The following is a 22,663-nucleotide window of genomic DNA, read 5'->3' on the forward strand; positions in this document are numbered from 1 at the left end:
CAGGATGAGCTGCCACTGCCCATTGCTCCCCTGGTTGCAAGTCTTGTGGGGTCCCATAGAGTTAGGGGATACAAGCCTATGGGGGAAGGGAAGGGAAGGGAATGGCATGGGCGTGCTCCTTGCAGGGAGAGCGGACACTGGTTCTCTGTCCTGAAGATATTGATCTCTCTCTTGCAGATAGAAATCTTAGGGAAGGTCTCAGGGGAGGGCCTTAATAGAATATTCATCAACTTCCTAGGTGTTCTCTTTCAGGGTCCTGGTCTCCACTGATTGGACGGTGCCAGGGCAGAGTGTTATTAGTCAAGGTAGTTGGTCCTGAGGCAACTAAGGTATCACTTGTTAGGTTTTGCTGTTTTTTGGAGCCTGGGACTGAAATACAACTGAAGCCTAGATGTTATCTTTAGGGAGGAGAAGGTGGGGGGGGGTGGTTCTGAAATGCCTAAGCAGTGATCTGAAAGATCAGGGGTCCAAACTGACCAGTCATATGCTAGGGCAGTGGTTGGCAAACTGCGGCTTGTGAGCCACATGCAGCTCTTTGTCCCCTCGAGTGTGGCCACGAAGTTTTAATCGCACTGTACGTGTGCATTCGCACATGGTATTTTGTGGAAGAGCCACACTCAAGGGGCCTCAGTTTGCCGACCACTGTGCGAGGGGAAGAACAGTTACCCTCGGGGTGAGGTTTTTGTTTTCCCGTTGCTAGGCATTCAGGGCTTTCTGCCCTGGTGTTTCTGTACCTGGCCCATCGTCCTTGCTCTGCTCATATCTAAAAATGAGATAGTGAAACTGACTGTGTCTTTGAGTAGTAATTTATTTGTTGCTTATCTATAGTTTCTATTTTTTCCCCTAAAACAATAGTTTGATCAAATCTAGTATTAATAGTTTGATCAAATTTATATCAACATGTTTAAAATAAAAGATTAGGTGGTAGCCAAAGGATGAGTACAGCCATTCTAGGTGAAGGCTTGAGGCTGTTGAAGCTCCCCTCCTTCACTAGTGATGCAGTAAATGTCCTCTAGTCTCCCTGTAAGAAACTAATCATTGAAGCTCCTCTTGGAAAACAGAGATGACGTGTCATAGCCCCATCCTGGGAGCTTTTTCAATCAGCTAGTCCCCATACATTGAGCCATAGAGATGTGACTAAGTCAACATTCTATTAAACAATGTAAGGAGCCAAATACCTCTAAATTAGTTTGCAACACTTCAAAATTAACATGATACAGCTCCAGAAAGATACCAGCATGATATATTCAGTGCTTATTGACTTTCAAGCTTAGTCTTGTTAAATAAGATTAGAGCACTCTATCCTTTGAGAAAATGTGACTCTGAGGGGAGGTAACAAACTTGAACCCCCTGGGAATTTCAAAAGGGAGAAAAAAATGAATTTTCTTCATGGGATTTGACTCTTCAGTTTCTGCCCACTTTTTCAGAGTGAATTTCCACTTTCCAAGGAGGTATCTGTGCTTTTCTTTTGCTTATCTTGTTTTAATCAGTTCACCTAGAGCCAAACTCCACTGTTTATCTTTGATTTGGGCAGGCTTCCTCCCCCACAAGCCAGGTTCCTGGGACAGCGCCCACTGAACTTTGAACTGGTTCTTGATCCCAGTATTTTCCTGTCTCTGCACAGGATCTGCTGTGTGTGTGTCTCTGCGGAGTTTTGTTTCCAGCCTTGCTTTGACAAAGGGCTTGTTCTGTGAAGCACGTCTTGTCCTCTTTGTCCAGCCTCTGGCTTAAACCACGGAATCACAAATATTCTCCAGCTGGGAAGCAGACCAGGGCAGAGATGAAGAACCCAGAAGCCCAAGGGGATGTTTCCCTTTCCCAGGGAATCCGCATGATGTTTTACGTGATGAAGCCCAATGAAACGTCATTCCAAACCCTGGAAGAGGTGCCTGATTATGTAAAACAGGTGAGACTCTCTTGGAAGAGGCTGCTCTTGCTTTTTCTTAAGAAGTCAAACACATCTTGAGGTTTGGTTTACTTTCACTCTTTAAATTATGAAATTCTAATAAAATTAATTCCATTTATAAAGACATGGAGCAAAAGTAGAATTTCTATTTGAACTGAATTTCCATATAATATCCATCACCATCTTCTATTAAACTCCCTTTCCCTGTTATGTCACTCTAGAATACAACAGAAGCTTTTAAAGTTATCCTGGACACAGTGACATTACAAATTTAGCTGACAGAAGCTGATACCAGTAAACTTTGTAACAATTTTGTTTTCCAAGGGTAAACTTGTCTACTTACCTCCCAGGAAACTGCTTCTTCTTTAATTTGGTAGAGTAGTTCTGCAGAATGGATACACAGCTGACTGAGTCCAACTCTGACTTCCTAACTTTGAACTTGAATCAAGTTTTATTTGAAACTCTGAAGTGTTTAGAGGCACTCTTCACTTTTGGTTCCTGGCTATGATTGGCAATGGAAATATCCAGAATTAGAACTTGAATACTGAGGTTCCCCACCCTGTCAAAGTTCCTATTACACTTACTAGTTCAGACCAGAAATAGAAGAGAAAAAAATGACATCAGAGAAAATGTTCTTGGTAGTTTATTTTTTGAAAATTGTAAAATTCATGGTCAGCTTCCAAGTGAGTGAAACCCATAACTTTTTTTCAGGATTTGATATTACTCTGACCTTCCGATTTTTTTAAGAAAAAAAAAGTGATACTTATGTCTTTAAAAATCAATATTAAAAAAAATCTTTATTGTTGAAGGTATTACATATGTCCTCCTTTTCCCCCATTGACCTCCCCTATACTGGCCCCGCCTGCTGTCCCAAGCCTTTACCACCCTATTGTCTGTGTCATGGGTTATGCATTAAACATCATTATTTTTTTTATATTGTAACACCAAACCTAGTCCAATATTTGGTCATTGGTAGTGGATCCTAAAAATATCTATTATATAAAATAAAAATAAAGCTGAACAAATAAAACTTGAGTGGTATTTCAAACACTTAAAATGACCTTATTCTTTGAAATACTCAGAATATTCTTTGTTCCTACAGTTTTAACTTTGTCATTTCTGTAATACTGATATGAAAAGCTAGAAGTGTGTACATTTTTAAGGACTACTTTTTAAAGTGAGTCTAGCTTAGTTATATGTACAATAGACTTGTGATTTTTGCACTTATTTTAAAATGTGTTTTTTAGATCTAATTTGTAACATGTCTCTCTTACTCTTATGTTCTTGGTGCAATTATCATGGTTACATCTGTTTATATTTTATTTCCAAAGTAGTTGATAGAATGGAGCACCTGTTTAGTATACGTCTGAAATAATCAAATTCATTTGTTAGGAGAAAATGATCCCCTAGGAAAGGTGTGTACTTTCTCTTTCTATAAAAGGTCACTCTGGATCGCCACTTCTGGAATGACTAGTGAGGAAATGTGAGAGAATTTTAGACTGAGCACAATAGCATCTCTTTTCTACAATTTTCTTTCCAGGCAACTCCATTTTTCATTTCCTTGATGCTGCTTGAACTAGTTGTCAGCTGGATCAGCAAAGGGAAGCCCCCAGGTCGTTTGGATGATGCACTAACATCGATATCAGCTGGTGTTCTGTCTCAGCTTCCAAGGTGAATTAGTTGGTTAGCAACACTGAAGGAATCAACCGAAATTCTCAAATATGATGGAAAATGAATTTATTTACACATATGTCTCCAAAGAATTCAGTTACTGTCATTATATAAAATGTTGATATTTTGTTCATTATGGATTTTTCTTTTCATTCATTACAAAAGACAGCTCTAAATTATTTACTTTGGTTACTGAGCTAATTGGTGTCCCTTTAATTTTGTGTCCAAAGAAGGTGATTCATCTGACTTACTATAGAAATCTGATGTGCAGACACTCCCTCGTCAAAATCCCATAAAACTGGAACACTACAGTGGTCTCCTATGTGGTACCCTGCCTGTGGGCCATTTGTAGCTAAACATTTCCATAATGTGAATCTGGGAAAACTCTTTACAGGTTCCATTTTGCCTGAGGATAATGTATGAATCCCTTCCCTGATCTGTGGAGCTCTTGGCCTACCCATGGTTGCTTCTGGTCCCTTAATGCCTTCCACCCTTTTGCAGTGTTTGTTCCTTCCATACTCTATTTCTTGCCGTTGCCCAGAGGTCACACATGTTTCCCTCTGCTTAGAAAGTGGTGAACTCGGATTCATTTCTGAAGTCTAGGCATAGACTTCTCTTGAAGGTTCATACTCTTCCGCAAGGTGAGGTGCCTTGGGGGCTTCAAAGGGTCATTGGAAGATAAAAAGAAGAGCAGAACCTTAACAAATAGCAGTTTATCCCGCTCTATAGGTAGGTCAAAAATAGTTATCTGATAATCTCTTATGGGCAAGACATCTAATTCAAATTCTCCTAGCTATACAAGGGGCGAGGGAGAGAACTTTCTCTTGAGCTTGCAGCTAAAGCTGACTTTAGCTCAAAACAATCTACATACCACAGGGGAACACTTGGGTGACTCATTCTGCACCCCCACACCTACTACTTTTTAGAAAGAGTAAATTATAATGTGTGTAAAGGAGAAACCCATGAGGATTACTCAAGAGGCAGAGGATGAGGGAAGATTCCCTTAGAAGCATTAGCTTTGTGTTGTTGATGAATGTTCTCATTCCTACTTCCCACCCATTGCTGCTTTTACTGTTTTAAGAGCTTTACTTCTGACCAGTGTTCATTACTTAGGAATGTTTCCATGAACTGCCCAGTGGGAAACCAAAGTGGATTTTAAAAAATAAAATAAAACAAAAACTTAAAGATATGTGAGAAAAGGTGAGATCATTTCATACAATTGCATAAAATTGTCTAGAGAGGAAGTAAACCTGAAAGTCAAATTTCTTTCATGGTTGCACATTGTTTCACAAACTGAGGATATATCTCAAGTTATTTTCAGTTAATTCCAAGAATACCCTAAATAAGAATTTACAATTATACATACTAGCAATATCCTCTATTTCATCTCTCCCTTGAATAGAATTGAACAAGAAAATCACCCAGCATACTTAAAGATATGTACATTTGGCTATTAAAAAATACCCATTTGGTTACTGTAGTTTATTCTGAGAAAGTTAAGTGTTTAGTTTGTGGAAATCGAGAAATAAATTGGTAACTGAGAAATACCTTGCAGGTGCAATTATGGATCACATATTCTGTTGAGTTGAAATGGATTTATTAAACAATCTGGGAGACATCAAGTTGAATGAATGCTTCAACATTTCTTTTACTTTTGCAAGTTTGACTTTGGTCAAAGTGAAATTTGATTTTTCTCTTATTATAACATTGCAACTACTGGAAATATGAATTGCATCCTCAGTACTATAATTCTGCTCAGCAGTGTGCTTTTAAGATAGTACAAAGTTATAACAGAATATGCAAGAACCAGAAATATATTTTTGCTAAAAAAAAATCCCCAAAGTATAAGGAAGATGAGGAGAATGAGAGAGAGAGAGAGAGAGAGAGAGTCCCCAAAGTATAAGGAAGATGACGAGAATGAGAGAGAGAGAGAAAGAGAGAGAGAGAGAGATGCAATTCTTTTCCTTCACATTCCACTCTTCGTAACACTCCTTAAGCTAACACAAGCTCTGATGCTCTTTGAAAGAAAGGTAAAAGGTTATGAACTTGAATCTGGAGCATATTTTTCTATAGTTATATTTTGAATGAGGACAGCAAATGGATTCTTTTTTGTTCTGGTAGGTGTGAACAGCAGTTCTAAATTATGAAATGTGTACAGTTTTATAAGTTATATAGTGGATTTTTATCTAACATAGCCTTTTGTCTAAAAGATCTCAGCAAAGCAAATGATCTGAAAATAAAATTTTAAGATATTTTTGTTTATTTTGTTGCTACTAAAATCACACAGATGTAAGCAGGGAGGAGAGCTGGTCCTCAGGACCCACTCCGATCCATCTCTCGGCAAAAGACGAGGAGGATTTAACAGAAACTCTTAAAACAATATTTCAGTTGAAGCCCCAGCATCAAGGGGAATCCTTGCACAAATCATTAACAGCTGAAGGTTAGATTAACACGGCAATGGTTGTATCCTCTCCGAGGAACTAATTTCATTTTGCACAGGAGCAATGGTGGCTTGCCGTGTCCTTTAAATACATGATTGCAAGAAAAATGGTAGTATACCATTTGTTAATTCATTTGAGAGGAATTACACTTTGGATAATAATTCCAAATAGGCATGTAGCCTCTGACTAGAGAAGCTGTGGGAATCAAAGTGAAACCCTGAACATATTTTTCCACTTTGCCATTCATGTAATAGAAATGCTGTATGCAGACTTAGAGGGAAAACAATGTTTATTTGAGGATCTCCATTTTATTGTTACATAAAATTTGAAATATCTTGAAGATTAGTAGCATACATACCATATTGATAGAGAAAACGGCATGCTGTACCTTTCAAATCTTTACGTCAGGGAAAATAGTAATCATAGACAAGATTATATCTTACTTACAAGCCTGTCGAACAGACCATCATGTGTAATAAAAGTCCATCTGTCCTAAGAACCGGATTCTGGGCAGGCCTGCATCTGTTTTCCTTTTCTGGAATCCGTGGGCAACTCTCCTAATCAGAATCTAGTCTTGAAGTTATAGACAAATATTTTTTCTTATTATAGTTAAACCCAGTGTATCACATGCAGATAATCTGCCTTTCTGTCAATCATTTGAATATGTGGCTTTAAAAAAATGAAACTTAACATTTTACTAGCAACATTTTTACAAAATCTATTTTTATTAAATCTATACAAAACTTGTGAATAATCCTGCTACTGACTTAAATGCTAACGAGTGAAAAATAATCACATCCTTTTCTTTTCCTGCTTCTTTAAGCAGAACTCAATTTCCAATCCTTCATTAGAAAACCAGGACCTCAATTTGTTACTTCCTTCCAATGTTTCTGCTTCCATAAATTGCATCCTCCCCAGAGAAATTTTATTCCCGATATAAATATCTACAGTATGTTTGTTTTTAATGGGTTCATTTATTCTGTTGAAACAGCAGATTATAAATCAAATTGCAATAGGTTGGAGGGATAATTTAAGTAGGTAAATTTTCAAGTAAGTTGGGGACTCTCCACTTTTAATACGTATGGGTCACTGCCAAATTTCAGTATGGAGTTAGCTGGGTAATGTTCAACGGTACATATGCACAGTTTTACTGCCATGACTGCCCTGGAATTTTCCATTCCTGACAAGAAAATTTCAAAAAAAAATTTTAAGGAGGAGGAAATTAAACTTCTTTGAAATACTTTTGACTCCTTGGGGTGGGACTGGAGAATAAAGAAAAATTGTATACTGGGTTTTTATACTAGACTTTAGGATCAGAGATAATACTGCCTTTGGCAACATCAGACTTCTAACAAATGAGTACTATCATTTTGGATGATGACTTTAATAAATAGTTATTCTTTGCCCATAATCATAGATATGTATTTGTGTAATACTAACAACAATGTTTAATGTTGATAGTAATATATTTATTAACCTAGAAAATTATTAAAAGAACATCCCTTAGTAGAGAAAATAAAATTTTAAAACTTGCAGGTTTGTTCATTGTATTTGCTAGGGAGAATGCTTATTTCCTCTAAACTTTTACCTTAGAAACCTTATAAATAGAGTTTGTTGTTACTTGTGTACTTTCAGAGATTGCTGTTAGAATAATCGTTCCTAATGAATGTAAAATTCCTGGTGTTTATTAGCCTGGATTTGTGTGCTTATTCAATAGAGTAATTGAATTACTTGAAGTAATTTACTTCTTGCAAAATGAAAAGTGCAGCAATTTACTTCAAAATCTACCACATTGTGTATATAAAAGTCTATGATTTTGTGGTTGTAGTAAAATGAAATGAAATTAAATAATTGTTTCATAAATGTAATGCCATTTCATAGTAAGTTATAGTAGTACAAATGTTATCTGTCTGCAGAAGGTGGAGGTTATATATATTTTGTAAACACTGAGCAAGTATTAATGTTCCACTAGATGGAGCAAAAGTGGCAGCATCTTTACAGATAAACAGTGCAAGTTCCTGGGCCAGGTTTAAGAGATTTTGAAATTAATAAATAACAAAATTTCTCATAAAACAAATATTTATATAATGTAAATATATTTATTTATAATTCCCTGAAGCTCCTAAGAATATTTATAATAATCTCATTTAAATATTGATTTTTTTTTCAGATTTATGGGACAATATTATTAGGAATAAAAATTTATTTTTTTCAACTTTGCATAATCTGGCCAAACCGGAGAGTGTACACAGCTCTAATGACAGCTGTGAAATAGTATAAATTGGCAGATGTCTGTGAATACGGGGGACATATTCATAATGCTGCAAATTGCTTTGAAATTTAAACAGTTTGCAATGAGAGCATCAACTTTAGTTTACTTGATTAATGATTAAAGCATGAAAGTATTTGAGATCGAGATAAATTTATTGTCTATGAAGCCTAATGAAAGAAGGAATGACATGTCCAACCTTACCTTTCCATTTTACATTCAAGCCGAGATGGCTGTCATAACTAATTAGCTTTAATTAGTAATCTCTTCACCAAATAATATTCATTCTAATTAATTACTTAAAACTCTAAAATTATAAAATTACCTTTATCTTTTTAAAAATCCAGGATCATACTGGAAGAGCAATTTAGTGCCTCACCAGATTTTATAGTAACTAAATATTGACAGGACACATTTCTAGTGTTGAGAGACAATGTTATATAACCACATAAAGAATTAGCTACTTTTCATTTTCCAAAAGACCAACCTCAGAACGAAGAGAAAATTGCTCTTTGGGGGGAATTTATGAAGAAAATAGGACAATGAAAGGGAAACCTCTATAGATTGATTAGAGGATTCTAATGTCTCCTTACAGTTAGAACATTTTGTGGTCTTGCATTCAAATTTAGTGAGTAAAAGGGATCTAGTTTTTAGTTATTCAAAGCCCCTGAACTTCCCAATATTCCATCTCCACATGATATAGTAAGCTCATATTTACATACATATTACATATGTCACTTCCCACAGGATGGGGTTTACAGAGTTGAAGTTTGAATTCCAGAGTGCAGAGTCATATGCTGGGGGTTGGGGCTGGGAGAAGAGGAAGGAATTTGAAAACGAAAGAGGAAGGCACTTTGGTTTATGATTAAAGGTCTGGTGGGAACATTTTTGAAAATGTAGGTGCTATTTCCTGCAACCAAGGGCTTTCCAGAGCTTGATAATCCTTTCCCAGCTGTATCCCTTTGCTGGATTGTTTGTAGTTGTGGGCAGTCCATGGCTGTTTTTTCCCGTTTCTGATGGAAGATGATCATATTCATCTTGCTGATAGAAAGCAGGGAATTTAACTCCCACAGCTTCTCCCCTCTATCCCTTCACCTTGAAGAAAGTTTGGCTTCGTGCTAAAGTGTGAAAAAAATAAAAATAAAGCCGTACTGTAGGATGCCAGGTATATTTCAGCTCGATTTGTGTCAACCCTAATAAGTAAGTTGACAAAGTAATAAATTGGGTGTCTGCTCAAGATCTGGCACCTATACAGGAAATAAAAAATATTTCACGTGCAGGCAGGGTCTCTTGTTTAATAAAGACTCCGTGTCTTAAAATCTATTTCACTTGTGACCGGAACTGACAAAAGAGACAGTAACTTAAAGAAACACACACACAGATTCTGAACTGATGGGGCATTGATGAGGCTGGTGATTATATTTGTTCTGTTCACCTTTATGTCCTCCCTATCTTGTTCTGTCCCTGGGACCCAGTAGGCTCTTAATATAAATTTATTGAATGAATCCATGAATGGATCAATTTTGACAGCGTGTACTAAAGCTTATGTAGAAAGTTGTAGTTTATTTCAATTTTCTGTTGTATTTTCTCATTTTTAATTTTTCTTTCTGGATCAGTCTTTTTTTAGGGTATCAACTAGGGGAATCCGCACCCCCGAGACATTTGTTGTCACAACTTGGGGAGAGGGCTGTGCTACTGGTATCTAGTAAATAGAGGTCAGGCATGCTGCCAAACAGTCTACAATTCACAGGACAGGCCTTCACAACAAAGAATTATCTGGCCTAAATGGCAGTAGTGTCAAGGTTTAGAATCCTTGTTTTAGAGAAATTATTGGACTGAACCATAAAAAATTGTTAAAATTGTTATTAGTTACCATTTTTTACCACAAAATTAAAATTCATATAGTTAGCCTTTTACTAATAGGTAACAGGAAATAATTTTAAGATTTCATAATTCAGGTTAACAGTTTTCATAGGACAGACCCCCTACAAAAAGAAGTATGTTGTCCAAATGTCAGTAATGACACCTGAGATGCTCTTGTGTAAAACATGTTTTAAAATAAAATTTGTTCTACTCCCCACCTCCTTACTTTGACAAATAACTATAACAACTTGGAAGACAAGGTTTCCATTTAGATTCCTTAGATTTCCAGAAGAGCGTGGGGGCCCCTGACCCCATGGCCTGTCCTGTCTTGTAAGGGACCTCACACACATGAGTGTGGACATCCCAGATTGCTTATCCCAACTCTGTCTACATGACCAAAAATAAACACTCTTGACTGCCTAGTCATGTCTAGGAGTTTGCACACCTGCACAGGTCAGCCTGGACCAGGAGCCAGGCCCACGCGGGTCCTGTAAGCAGGCTTGGACCACTTTGACAGGGGATTGTGAAATATCCAGAATGTGGCCCAGGTTGTGAGAGGAATTCTGGGCAGGTAGTTCCTTTGGATCAAAACCCACACTCAGGGACCAAAATGCTCTTTCCAGCCATATAATTGCTGAAGGTCATCAAAAGGAATGCTGGCTTGCCCATGAACTGGACCTGCACAATTGAAAGCTTCTTACCTCATCTCCTATCCTTGGAATATATGTTCTGCCTCTTGGTCCCATATCAGCAGCTGTTTCAGGATGTAGCCTTGAGAGAGTAAGGTATTGTTGAGACCATCTGGATTGAATAAGTGACTGAACCTAGTTAAAGCCTCTACACCAGCGGTTCTCAACCTGTGGGTCGCGACCCCTTTGGGGGTCGAACGACCCTTTCACAGGGGTCGCCTAAGACCATCGGAAAACACATATATAATTACATATTGTTTTTGTGATTAATCACTATGCTTTAATTATATTCAATTTGTAACAATGAAATTGGGGGTCACCACAAGATGAGGAACTGTATTAAAGGGTCGTGGCATTAGGAAGGTTGAGAACCACTGCTCTACACAGACATACCTAATTTTACTGAAATCACTTCATTGTGCCTCACAGGTATTGTGTATATTTTTAAAGAAATTGAAGGCAAGACCCTCCAACAGCAAAAAGGTTATGACTCGCTTAATTGCAGTAATCTGGCACCAAACTTTTTAAAGATTTTGGTGGGCTGGTGCGGAGATTTACTTGTCTTGCAGTTGGTTGTAAGTTTTCATGTTTATTAAATTTGCCATCTACCAACCTGAAGTGTTCTGTCTCTTTCGTAGGCATCTTCTTACCCTCTGGGTACAAGGGCTATTTTACAAACCAGAAATAATCTCTAATTGAAAATTGGGCGTTAGGGAAAAAGTGTAGGTATTTTGGTATTTCTATTATTTATATCACTGCTGTTGTAAAGTAACCTATTTTACAGATTAAATGAAGCATATAAAATGAGAATTTTAATGTCGTTAACTAATAATTAAAGTCATATCATAATTAAATGAAAAGTACATTAAAATTAAAGGCCTGGTCTCCAAAAGGGCCAGTAACATGCTAACTCAAAGAAGGTAACTGTATAAAGGTAAATACTATTAAAATGTGAATTTTAGCCGAAACTGGTTTGGCTCAGTGGATAGAGCGTCAGCCTGTGGACTGAAGGGTCCCAGGTTCGATTTCGGTCAAGGGCATGTACCTTGGTTGCGAGCATATCCCCAGTAGGAGATGTGCAGGAGGCAGCTGATCAATGTTTCTCTCTTATCGATGTTTCTAACGCTCTATCTCTCTCCCTTCCTCTCTGTAAAAAATCAATAAAATATATTTTTAAAAAATGTGAATTTTAACAATATACTAATTGAAGCTACTTCTTCAATTTTAATTTAAAATTAGAATATTTAAGAATTTCATCACTTGTTCATGTTTTATAAATAAATGTTATTAGGTAGAATTATCAATTCATTTTGCATATAAATGACAAATATAAAAGAAAAGTAAATTCTATCAAATTTTAAAAGAATAAAAGGAATAATTATCTTGAGTCTGATCTTAAATTTGATCACAGTAATTTAAAGAAAACAGTTATCACACTTTATAAAATTGAAGTTTATTTTGTGTACTTTTTGAATGATCTTGAAATAAGAATTTAAAATTTACAGCTTGGTACAGTGGGTGGCAAGATATATTCTGTTGTCTTTTTTTATTTTAAAATATATATCTTATTGATTTTTTACAGAGAGGAAGGGAGAGGGATAGAGAGAAACATCGGTGAGAAAGAAACATCGATCAGCTGCCTCCTGCACACCCCCCACTGGGGATGTGCCTGCAACCAAGGTACATGCTCTTGACCAGAATCGAACCTGGGACCCTTCAGTCCACAGGCGACGCTCTATCCACTGAGGCAAACTGGTTAGGGCCTGTTGTCTGGGTTTTAAAAACAATTGCTTATTTTAACTAGGTTCATATATGAGAAGGTTATTCCCTTATACCCGTGGTTGGCAGACTGTGGCTCGCGAGCCACATGTGGCTCTTTGGCACCTTGAGTGTGGCTCTTCCTAAGCCTTAGGAGTACCCTAATTAAGTTAATAACAATGTACCTACCTATATAGTTTAAGTTTAAAAAATTTGGCTCTCAAAAGAAATTTCAATCGTTGTACTGTTGATATTTGGCTCTGTTGACTAATGAGTTTGCCGACTACTGCCGTATACCATAAGAGCTGTAGTTTATATTACAAGAAATATTGAAATGCTATGAATATCCAATTTGTAATATTAAGAATAACATATAAAAACCATTGAAAGTGTGTGTGTGTGCGTGCATGTGTGTGTGCATGTGTGTGTGTATGAGAGAGGAAGGAGATAGTAGAGAGGAAGAGAGAATTGTTAGCCAGCAGTAACTTTAATTAAAGGAAAATATTATGGGAGTCACATATTTTAAGGCAGTAGGTAATTTGCAGACACCTTTTAAAATATGCTATTTATAATTTCTACCTTTTACAGTAACTTCCTTTAAAAAGCACCCTCATTGTGTTCATTAAGATTTAGAAATGACAAGACAGAAAGCAAGTCAAAGTTTTGTCATGTTTATGGGTTCCAAGAAAAGCATTTTAAGAGACATAAAAAGTGAATGACATCCTAAGTTCCATGAATTTGGGAATGCAAATAAGTGTAATCAGTGTTACCTATGAAACAAGGGAACATTATGTGAATCATTTTGATACCAGGAAAATTAAGCCTCTTAAAAGACATGATGGAGTGAGTAGTCAGAAACAACAAAGAAGGGGGAAGGATTATATTTTTACACATGACTATATTAATTTTTTAATATTATCTAAAATGTTTTAGCATAATTTTACATCTAAAAGGTAATATAATCATTGCTTGTGAATCTTATTTTTCCAGATTGTTTTTCAGGAGCATTGAACTGACCAGTTACATTTATATCTGGGAGAACTACAGGCTCATCATTTTGCCTTGGGATTCTCCATGGACTTGGTATTTAACTTTCTTAGGAGTTGACCTTGGCTACTATTGGTTCCATCGCATGGCCCACGGTAAGTTTCAAATCAAGGCTTTTATTGATAATTTATGTTAAACTGTGCTTGGTTCATGGTTGGTGTTTAGTAAGCATTTATTGAACTAATGAATAAATGAATAACTGTTTATTTTGCAGTATGTAAAGATTAATAATTCAATTTTTTCAAATTAAATGGAAACCATCTGAAGTCACTTTTTAAAAAGAAATTATTAGAGGTGCATTTTTCATACTTTTTTAACATTACTTTTTATACAGGGTGTCCCAAAAAATGTATGCACACTTTAACAACTGATAGCTCAATTTGAAACTAAAATGTATTTTAATAAATACTACCTTTATAATTATTCAAAATGTATGCATACATTTTTGGGACACCTTATATATTGCCTTACATTGTTCTTATTATGGTGAGCTTGCTGGAGTCCACAGACACTTGCACTCAAATTCAAACTTCACATCCCAATTATCCAGGGCCATTCAGAAGAGCTCTGTAATTGCATGGAATCCCAGGTAATGTGTGCTGTTATATGTAAGCTCGATTGAAATTCTTGGCAGCACTTCCTCATTACAAATGAAAATACAATCAGCTAGGCGTTCACCATAGTGCACTTTAGTATTACCAAAGCTTTGCAAAATTACTCATCTAATTCAAAGCCCTTGTTGCTGCACTGGTTCTCAGAATTTACTTTTTGGGAGTATTTGCTGCCCCTCCAAAGAAATATTTTGTTATGGAGAGGGAAATGGAAGTGCAAGAAACGGTCTAAACCTCTGTAGGGGTAAGTAGAGGTTGGAGAATGATTGCAGAGCTGAGGTGAGCAAGTGGTCTCCAAGGAGGAATAAGGCATGCAGAAGTCTTTCTGAAGGGAAATGGGGGAAAGGGCTGATTTTGAAAAACTACCTAAGAGCAGAACTCAGGATTTCAGTGGGTGGTTGAGTTGTGTGGGTGGGAAGGAAGGAAGGAAGAGGAAGAGACCTGGAATAATAATAATAAAAAAATAGATGGGAGATGGAAAGAAGAGTCCCGAGATCAGAGTGAATAACTGAGCTGTGTGTGTAGGAGTATGTGTGACCAAATATCCTTCCTAAGTGAGGATAAAGGAAATAGGAGTAGCATCCACAGGCGTCTGCTTAAGGCGGCTAAACTAAATACAGCGTTACTTTTGCTAAAAAGTTTAAACATATACATTTCAGGAAACTATAAAAAGTGTTAATTCATTAAAATAATTTGAATTGAACATGTAAACTAGAAAAAGTAATTTATTTTGTGTGTGATAACTTTTGTCTTTGAAAATAATAGGTCAGCTCCTGACATCATTTCCTTTTATTTAAATGCAAGAGGATACTCCCAAATTGAATGTGATTAAGAATAAAATATGGTCTGGGTAGTAAACTTTGTATTTTATTTCAAAACAGTCGTTTTTCTCCCTAAAATTAACCCATTGGCAATCTTTCTCATTTTCTATGCAGCAAATGGGTAATGTACAAAGCATTTACATTCTATTAGTTAATTTCAGGAATCTCCTAATATCACACTGTCGTACCCGGATGTGTTGGGAAATCTGCAAATTTGCTTAATTTTTGAAAGCCCCTTATACAGGAAACAAAGAACCAACAAAATATTACCAAATATAAAACTTCTAAAAAATAAGTTGATAGTAAGTGCTCTCAGTGAAGAGCAATAAAGTAAAATAATGTATTAAAAACATGAAATCAAGGCTGTTTAAAGTATGCTTCCCATTAGAAAAAATTGAACTGAGTCCAGTAGAGGGAGGCATTTAAAAAAATCTGAAAACCTTCTGGAAAAATACTCACCACCTTCAGGGTATGAAGCCTAATCATAAGTTCAAAGACTTTTGACTTGTGATGGAAAGCTAGTAGGAAAAAAATAAAATATGGAGCTGAATGTGTCAAACTTCAAAATGACAGTCAATTTTTAAAATCTATATGATAAAAATATTAAAATAGCTTTTTAGAAACCCAGTAATTCATAGGAATAAGAAAAACTTCTAATATCAAATTTCTTGAGCCTCTTGGATTACTAAGCTCATACTGGTTAATTGGTTAAATTTATTCAACTGAAAAGTTTTAACAGTTCTAAAATCCAAATATTTTAAAATATGAGAAACGACTGCTTCTATTTAATGTGTTACTCTCACTGTTTGCAATAAAATGATGTATCTATATTCCAAATTTGTTAATGTTAAATGCTATGAGTTTTGAAGAAATATACTTAAATTTCTGTTTTGACATGTATTTAAATTATTTCTTTAATAACCCAAATTATTGCTAGGTATCTGTTATGTTGTTATTTGTTTGCATACATGGAGACTTTTCTCACCTTAATTAAGGGGACAGTTTGGTATTAGTGAAAAAGAATTTATTCTCAAAAACTTCATTTTCATCTTCATTTTTATGCAAAAGAGAGAGGGGTATTTAAGGCTGTATGTGTTATTTTATTTAATTTTTCTTCGAAGTAATGAGAAAATTGCTAATTATTATTAACTTAATGGTGTGGCAAATTGCTCTACAGGGCATAGTAATTTCTACAGAGTACTTTTACAACTTAAGAAAGAAATGTAGAATGATAAAATTAGATAGGTTTTTAATGAAAAGTAACATTGCATGCATAGTTTCCATTAAAAAAAAGGATGCATTATTTTTCTTTATACTTTCTATTAGTTATACTAAACATGTAAAACAGTGAGTAAAGATTTTTTAAGGAACATTTAAAATATAAATGATTACTGCTTTGCAAGAACAAGAGTGAGCCTTTCAGCGTGCTGGTAATAGACTTTAACTTGTCTTAGTTGGTAGTCACATGAGTGTATATGTTTGTAAAAGTTTATTAAGTTGTACACTTAAAGTTTATGTACTTTATGTCTCAATAAAACATTAAGTTAAGTAATATCACCTACATGATTTCTTGGTAAATAGTTTGAAGTGAGACTAATATAATAGGGAACCATATTTAGAAAAAAGAACCAAGAAATTATTATTTATGACTGTAAGCATACTTGTGTGACCTTGCACATTTACCATTATTGGTTTCCACAGCAAGGATGGGGGAAGGAGCAGCAGACAAGTTGTTAATTTTATTGCCTTTCTTCTCCAAATGCTTCTTTGCCATTTCTGTGCTACCAGAGGTGGGCCTAACTCCTCTTTGCCAGTTGAATTGATGTTAGACTTGGCCAATTTAAGGGACTGTGGGGATGCTCAAAGCCAGAACAGCAGAAGAAACTTAGCTTCCATTTTCCAGAGTGCTGCTTTCCCTGTCTTCACAACAGACTAAGTATATGGAGAGCCTGGTAAGCATTTGGTTCATGGCTAAGCTCTAGCCTAAACCTTCTGATAAGATCCCGTGTCCTCCAGGGAACAAGATCGGAGCACTACCTGTAACCCTCACCCTCTGGGGCCTATGCATTCTCGAAGTACCTCAGTCACCAGCAGAGTTCCTGTGTAGTCACAGCCTCTCCAAAGATATCTGACTATTAGACTTGGAGTGGGAGGCTCTGCCAGTTCCCTCTCCCTCAGCTCTATGGGCAATAGCTGTGTTCCGCAGTTGCTGCTCTGTATCGCTTAACTACTTGTTTACTTCTTTTAGTAGTTAACACTTTTTAAAATAGTTAATCATTATTCTTTTAATTAAATTTATTGGGGTGGCATTAGCTAATAAAATTATGTAGGTTCCAAGTGTACAATTCTATAACACATTACCTGTATATTGCGTTGTGTGTTTACCACCCAAAGTCAGATATCCTTCTGTTACCATATATTTAATCCCCTCTAGTAACCACCATACTATTGTCTGTGTCTATGAGTTTTTGTTTGTTGGTTCGTCTTGCCTAAAAATTTGTTGCTTTCAGTTTTATATCCCATATATGAGTGAAATCATATAATTCCTACTTTTTCTGACTTATTTCCTTTAGCATGATATTCTCAAGATCCATCCATGCTGTTGCAAATGTCAGTATATCATATTTCCTTATGGCTTAGTAGCATTCCATTGTATGTATATACCACATATTCTTTATCAAATCATCTATCAGAGGATACTTTGGTTGTTTCCATGTCTTGTCCACCATGACTAATGCTGCAATGAACATAGGGGCACATATATCTTTACGAATAAATCTTTTCAAAAATTTCAGGTAGATACCCAAAAGAGGGGGTGCTGGGTCATATGGTAACTCTATTCTTAATTTTTTAGGAATCCCCATACTGTTTACCATAGTGGTTGTATCAGTTTGCGTTATTACCGGTTTACATTCACGGCCTCTCCAGCGCTTGTTCCTTATTCGAATTACAGGCATGGTTTCTGTCTCCTAATTGGACCCTGACTGATATAGCCAGCATCCTCACATATTCTATAAGAGTTGTAAATTAGAATTCACCTAACTGTCTTTTATTATTATTTTATTCTGAGTCATTGATTATACATTCAGGCTACAAAACAATTTAGTGTAGTTCTGAAATAAAGTTTTCATCTGTAAAACTTTTAAAATAAACAAACTATAAAATCCCCTCAAAACTCCTATTCTTTTAGTCAATAAGTAAACTGTTTAGTGTATTTTCTATTCCTCTTTTTCTGTATTTAAGCAAGGTGGATGATAATTTTATGTAATCAGTTATAAACACTTGTCCCATAGTTTGTGATTGAGCCTTCGTATATGACTATTAAACTTCATTTTTATGTTTTTCCTGACTTCTAAGGGAGTTAAATTTAGATCATCCTAATTTCTATTGTTGTTTAAACAAAGAACATAAGCAGAAGCATTAATTTGAAGTTATTTTATTTTGTAATGATACCAGGATTATGCTCTACATTGAAGAATAGATCACTAAACATTCAGTTACATTTGTGTTTCTCATTTAAATACCAGAATATACCTATTTTTATAACTCTTTGCCATATATTATGCCTAACTCCTTATTTTAAAAATACTGGTATAGTGTTGATTATATTCTTATTTGACCACTCATGTGAAGTCTACTCATATCTGCCATTCCCCTTGTTTAGTCCTATGATTTCTCACTTTCTCTCAGCCCTTGGAGAAGTCATCATTTAGAATATATATGAGGGATGCGTTGCAACTCCCACTAACTTGCCTATGACCTCCAGTTTCTCATCATCACTCTCTATTAAAAAACATGGCACCTGTGTTAACCATTTTCCTCTAAGTCTAACTCATCTCAATGACAGAGGCTATGTTATGTTTACTGTTAAACATCTGTCCATTAAAACACTTAAAATGTGTATGGACTGAAAGGTTACCATTGTTTTCCCTCACAGAGCCCCATTTGAGGGAGTCTTCTTCCTAAAAATAATTTATTCTTATCTCCGGCAGCTGTAGTCCTCCTTAAAGCCATGGTCTAAATTTCCTTTGGTGTTCTTAGGTTCTATATGTAGGTAATGTATAGAAAACACATTTGAAACAAAGGTTCTGGACATCATCTAGGTGTTAAAGGTATAGATGCATTGAGATATCAAGCAGGGAAGTTACACACTTAATGATGAAGAATAAGATTTTTAGGAATCTCCATAAGCCTACTTTTTTAACATTGATACTAATGTGTAGAAGTATTTTCAGGAATCTTTGGGAGCATTTGAGATGGATATGGCAATATTTTCCAGAGATTAAAAAAGCTGGGAAATGAGTAATTAAAATGAAACTGGAAGGCATTGATAAAATTAACTTATGAGCGCTGTCTGACTGTGACTCTCCCTGAGATAGAGCACATGCCTGTTTTTCTTTTAGTACAAGGACCTAGTACCCTTGCTGGCTATATAGCAGAGAGAACATTGAAATTGGTTTCAAGAGATCTAGGTGTGTAACGTGTGTGTGTGTGTGTGTGTGTGTGTGTGTGTGTGTGTGTGTGTGTAAGTATAACTATTTAGCACACATGTAACTTTGGGATTAATGTCTCTCAGAAAGATTTTGTTGATTTTATTTACCTCCCACTTTTGTAAGGAAGTCTAAATAAAAAAAAATGCCTTAAGAGTATAGGAACTGAGTAAAATTGAATGAATGAGTGAGTGAATGAATGAATGAACGAATAGATAAACTCTAAGCAAGCTAGATGGAGGCTTCTTTGAAGATTTAGGGGTGTTAAAATGGGCACGGGAGGGAAAAACATTAGAGAATAATAATTTTACACCTCAAAAATTCAAACCAAGTGGAATTCTATTCTTTTTCATTTAGTAAATAATTATAATTATGCCTGAATTTAATGTTAGCATATTAAAATAACATAATGAGCAAGACTTCTCTGTGAAGTACTAAGAGAATACACTAAGTGAAGATTCCTGGAGAAATCATCACCTAACTTAAAAACTTATTTCCACAGTTATAAACTTGTCATTCATACATAGCTCATTCATGAGTTATTTTTTTCAGCAAAGATTTAATGACCACCTATCTTATACCAGCCCTTTACTGGGCACCTGAAATAGCTTGGCTAATAACAGATCAGGACATTGATTATTCATTCTACTATAGATATTAGACATTATCAATTAGTTACAATAATGACAGAGAAAATACAAAGATGTTTATAAAGTGAATTCTAAAACTGACAATAGAAACTCCCCTCATTGTCACTAATTTGTAAATTTACAAATCTTTTAATATGCTAATCAATTTTTCTCAAAGTAGTGTGTATAAAAGCCAAATGGAGTTCTGTTTAAAATTCATTATATCTGAGATGATGATACTAGTAATAGTATTAATAGTAATACTATTAATTAAAAGTCACCTATTAATGAGAGCCATTGGAGAAGCAACAATATAGTGATTAACAAAACATATATTCTGGAGCCAGGTTACTGAGTTCAACTCCTAGTATTGCCACTTATTACCTGAGATTTGGGGCAGGTTAATTTCTGTCTTATTATTCTACTTAATTGATGAGGGAACTAATAACATTACACATCTCATAGGATTTTTACTAAAACTTAAATGAGTCAAAACTTAAGAAAGTGACTGGTATATTGATAATACTATTTAAGTATTTCTACTATTGAATTAATGCTTATTTTTATTGCTTGGTACTCCACTAAGTGATAACATAACACATTATAATATTTAAATCCCAGAACAACACTATTGAGTAGGCATTCTGGTTTTTATCAGATATTGAGTATCTACTATATTCTAGGAATTCTAATTTCTGGGAATGTGGCAGTAAACAAATAAAAGTTGCTGCCCTGATGGAGTTCACATTTTTATTGAGAAGGAAATCTATTAGAATTTTTACATTTTATCTATATTTTAAAGTTTGTTGCCTTCTCATCTTAATTAAATGTAATTTTTCTAAATGTTTTTCAGTTTACAAATTGAAATCTCTTTTCCAGAACCTAGAAAATTACTTGAAAAAAATCACTGTAACAGCCCAGCTGGCATGGCTCAGTGGTTGAGCATCTACCTATGGACCAGGCAGTCATAGTTCAATTCCTGGTCAGGGCACATGCCCAGATTGCAGGCTCCATCCCCAGTAGAAAGCATGCAGAGGTAGCCAATCAATGATTCTCTCTCATCATTGACTAGAGGCCCGGTGCATGAAATTTTTGCACTGGTGGGGGGTGTCCCTCAGCCCAGCCTGCACCCTCTCCAATCTGGTACCCCCTTGGGGGATGTCCAACTGCCAGTTTAGGCCCAATTGGGTTAGGCCCAATCCCTGTGACAGTCAGACATCCCTCTTGCAATCCAGGACTTCTGGCTCCCAACCACTCGCCTGCCTGCCAGCCTGATTGCCCCTAACTCCTTCTGCCTGCCTGCCTGATCACCCTCTAACCTGCCTGATTGATGCCTAACTAGTCCCCTGCAGGCCTGGTCCCCCTCAACTGCCTCCCCTGCTGGCCTGGTCACCCCCAACTGCCCTCCCCTGCTGGCCTGATCCCCCACAACTGCTCTCCCCTGCCAGCCATCTTGTGACTACATGAGGGTGGCCATCTTGTGCGAGGGCACCCTCGCAGTCAATTTGCATATTGCCTTTTTATTATATAGGATGTTTCTCTCTCTTCCTCTCCCTCTCTGAAATCAATAAAAATATATTTAAACAATTTTTAAAAATCACTGAAACAGAGTTTTTTCTTCTCTTTAATATATAATTTAACTTTGGCCTTTTTTAATAGTTTAAATCCTTGTACTTCATAGAATGCTTTCCAACATGTAATTTTGTGTGGTAGGCATTTCCTCTCAAAATTCACAAATCTTAATTAAAAAAAAACCACACACACTGCTATATATTTTCACAATATAAAGCTTATGCTGCATCAAGTTTTAAAAGAAATGTTCAGTGCCTACTCTGTGCCTTGGAGCTGTTTGAAGCATATTCTGGAGCATATTCCAGTTTTCAACTGATATGTAGTCAGAATTTGATGGGTTCCACCATGGTGATAAAATTGCTTAGGAAAAACAAACAAATTGACTAAGTTAAAGGACATAGTGAACTGCAGGTAGAGCATAAATGCAAACAAGTAGGAAGTAGAAAATAATGTAAATGAATCTGAGAGAGGATATTTAGCAGAGGCAGTAATATATAAATCACATGTGTAGCAAAGACCTGTAAAACAAATTTTAAAATTTTACTACAAAGGAATAATGAAAGCAGTTGTATAATTTAAGAATAAAACCACATGGTTAAATAAGCACATTAAGTTACCATCATAGCTTAATTGTTTTGACTACATATCAGTTGAAAACTGGAATATGAAAAAGGATAGATACAATTATATGAAAAAAGTTAGATGCAATTATTATTGTCAAGGAAAGGAATTGATTATGAGAATGGAATATTTCAATGTAAAAAAAATATATAATGACAACATAAGGGTAAATCCTTTTAATGTCAATATATATTACTAGGATCTTAAGTACCCACCACCTTTTTAGTGACTTGAAAGGCATACTTCAGTGTGTACACCGATCAAAACCTTCAGCA

General features: G+C 35.7%; 1 protein-coding gene across 1 annotated transcript in view; it reads left to right on the forward strand.

Moving 5' to 3' along the window:
• The first annotated feature begins 1,608 nt into the window (after nucleotides 1-1,608).
• Nucleotides 1,609-22,663, forward strand: part of AGMO (alkylglycerol monooxygenase) — a 271,313-nt gene continuing 250,258 nt past the window's right edge. Inside the window, exons 1-3 of the mRNA XM_006779052.1 lie at nucleotides 1,609-1,906; nucleotides 3,447-3,577; nucleotides 13,588-13,739. Coding sequence (XP_006779115.1) covers nucleotides 1,781-1,906; nucleotides 3,447-3,577; nucleotides 13,588-13,739 — 409 coding nt within the window. The 5' untranslated portion in view covers nucleotides 1,609-1,780. The remainder of the gene's footprint in view (nucleotides 1,907-3,446; nucleotides 3,578-13,587; nucleotides 13,740-22,663) is intronic.

This window comes from Myotis davidii, unplaced genomic scaffold, assembly GCF_000327345.1.
Source record: "Myotis davidii unplaced genomic scaffold, ASM32734v1 scaffold168, whole genome shotgun sequence".
NCBI lineage: Eukaryota > Metazoa > Chordata > Mammalia > Chiroptera > Vespertilionidae > Myotis > Myotis davidii.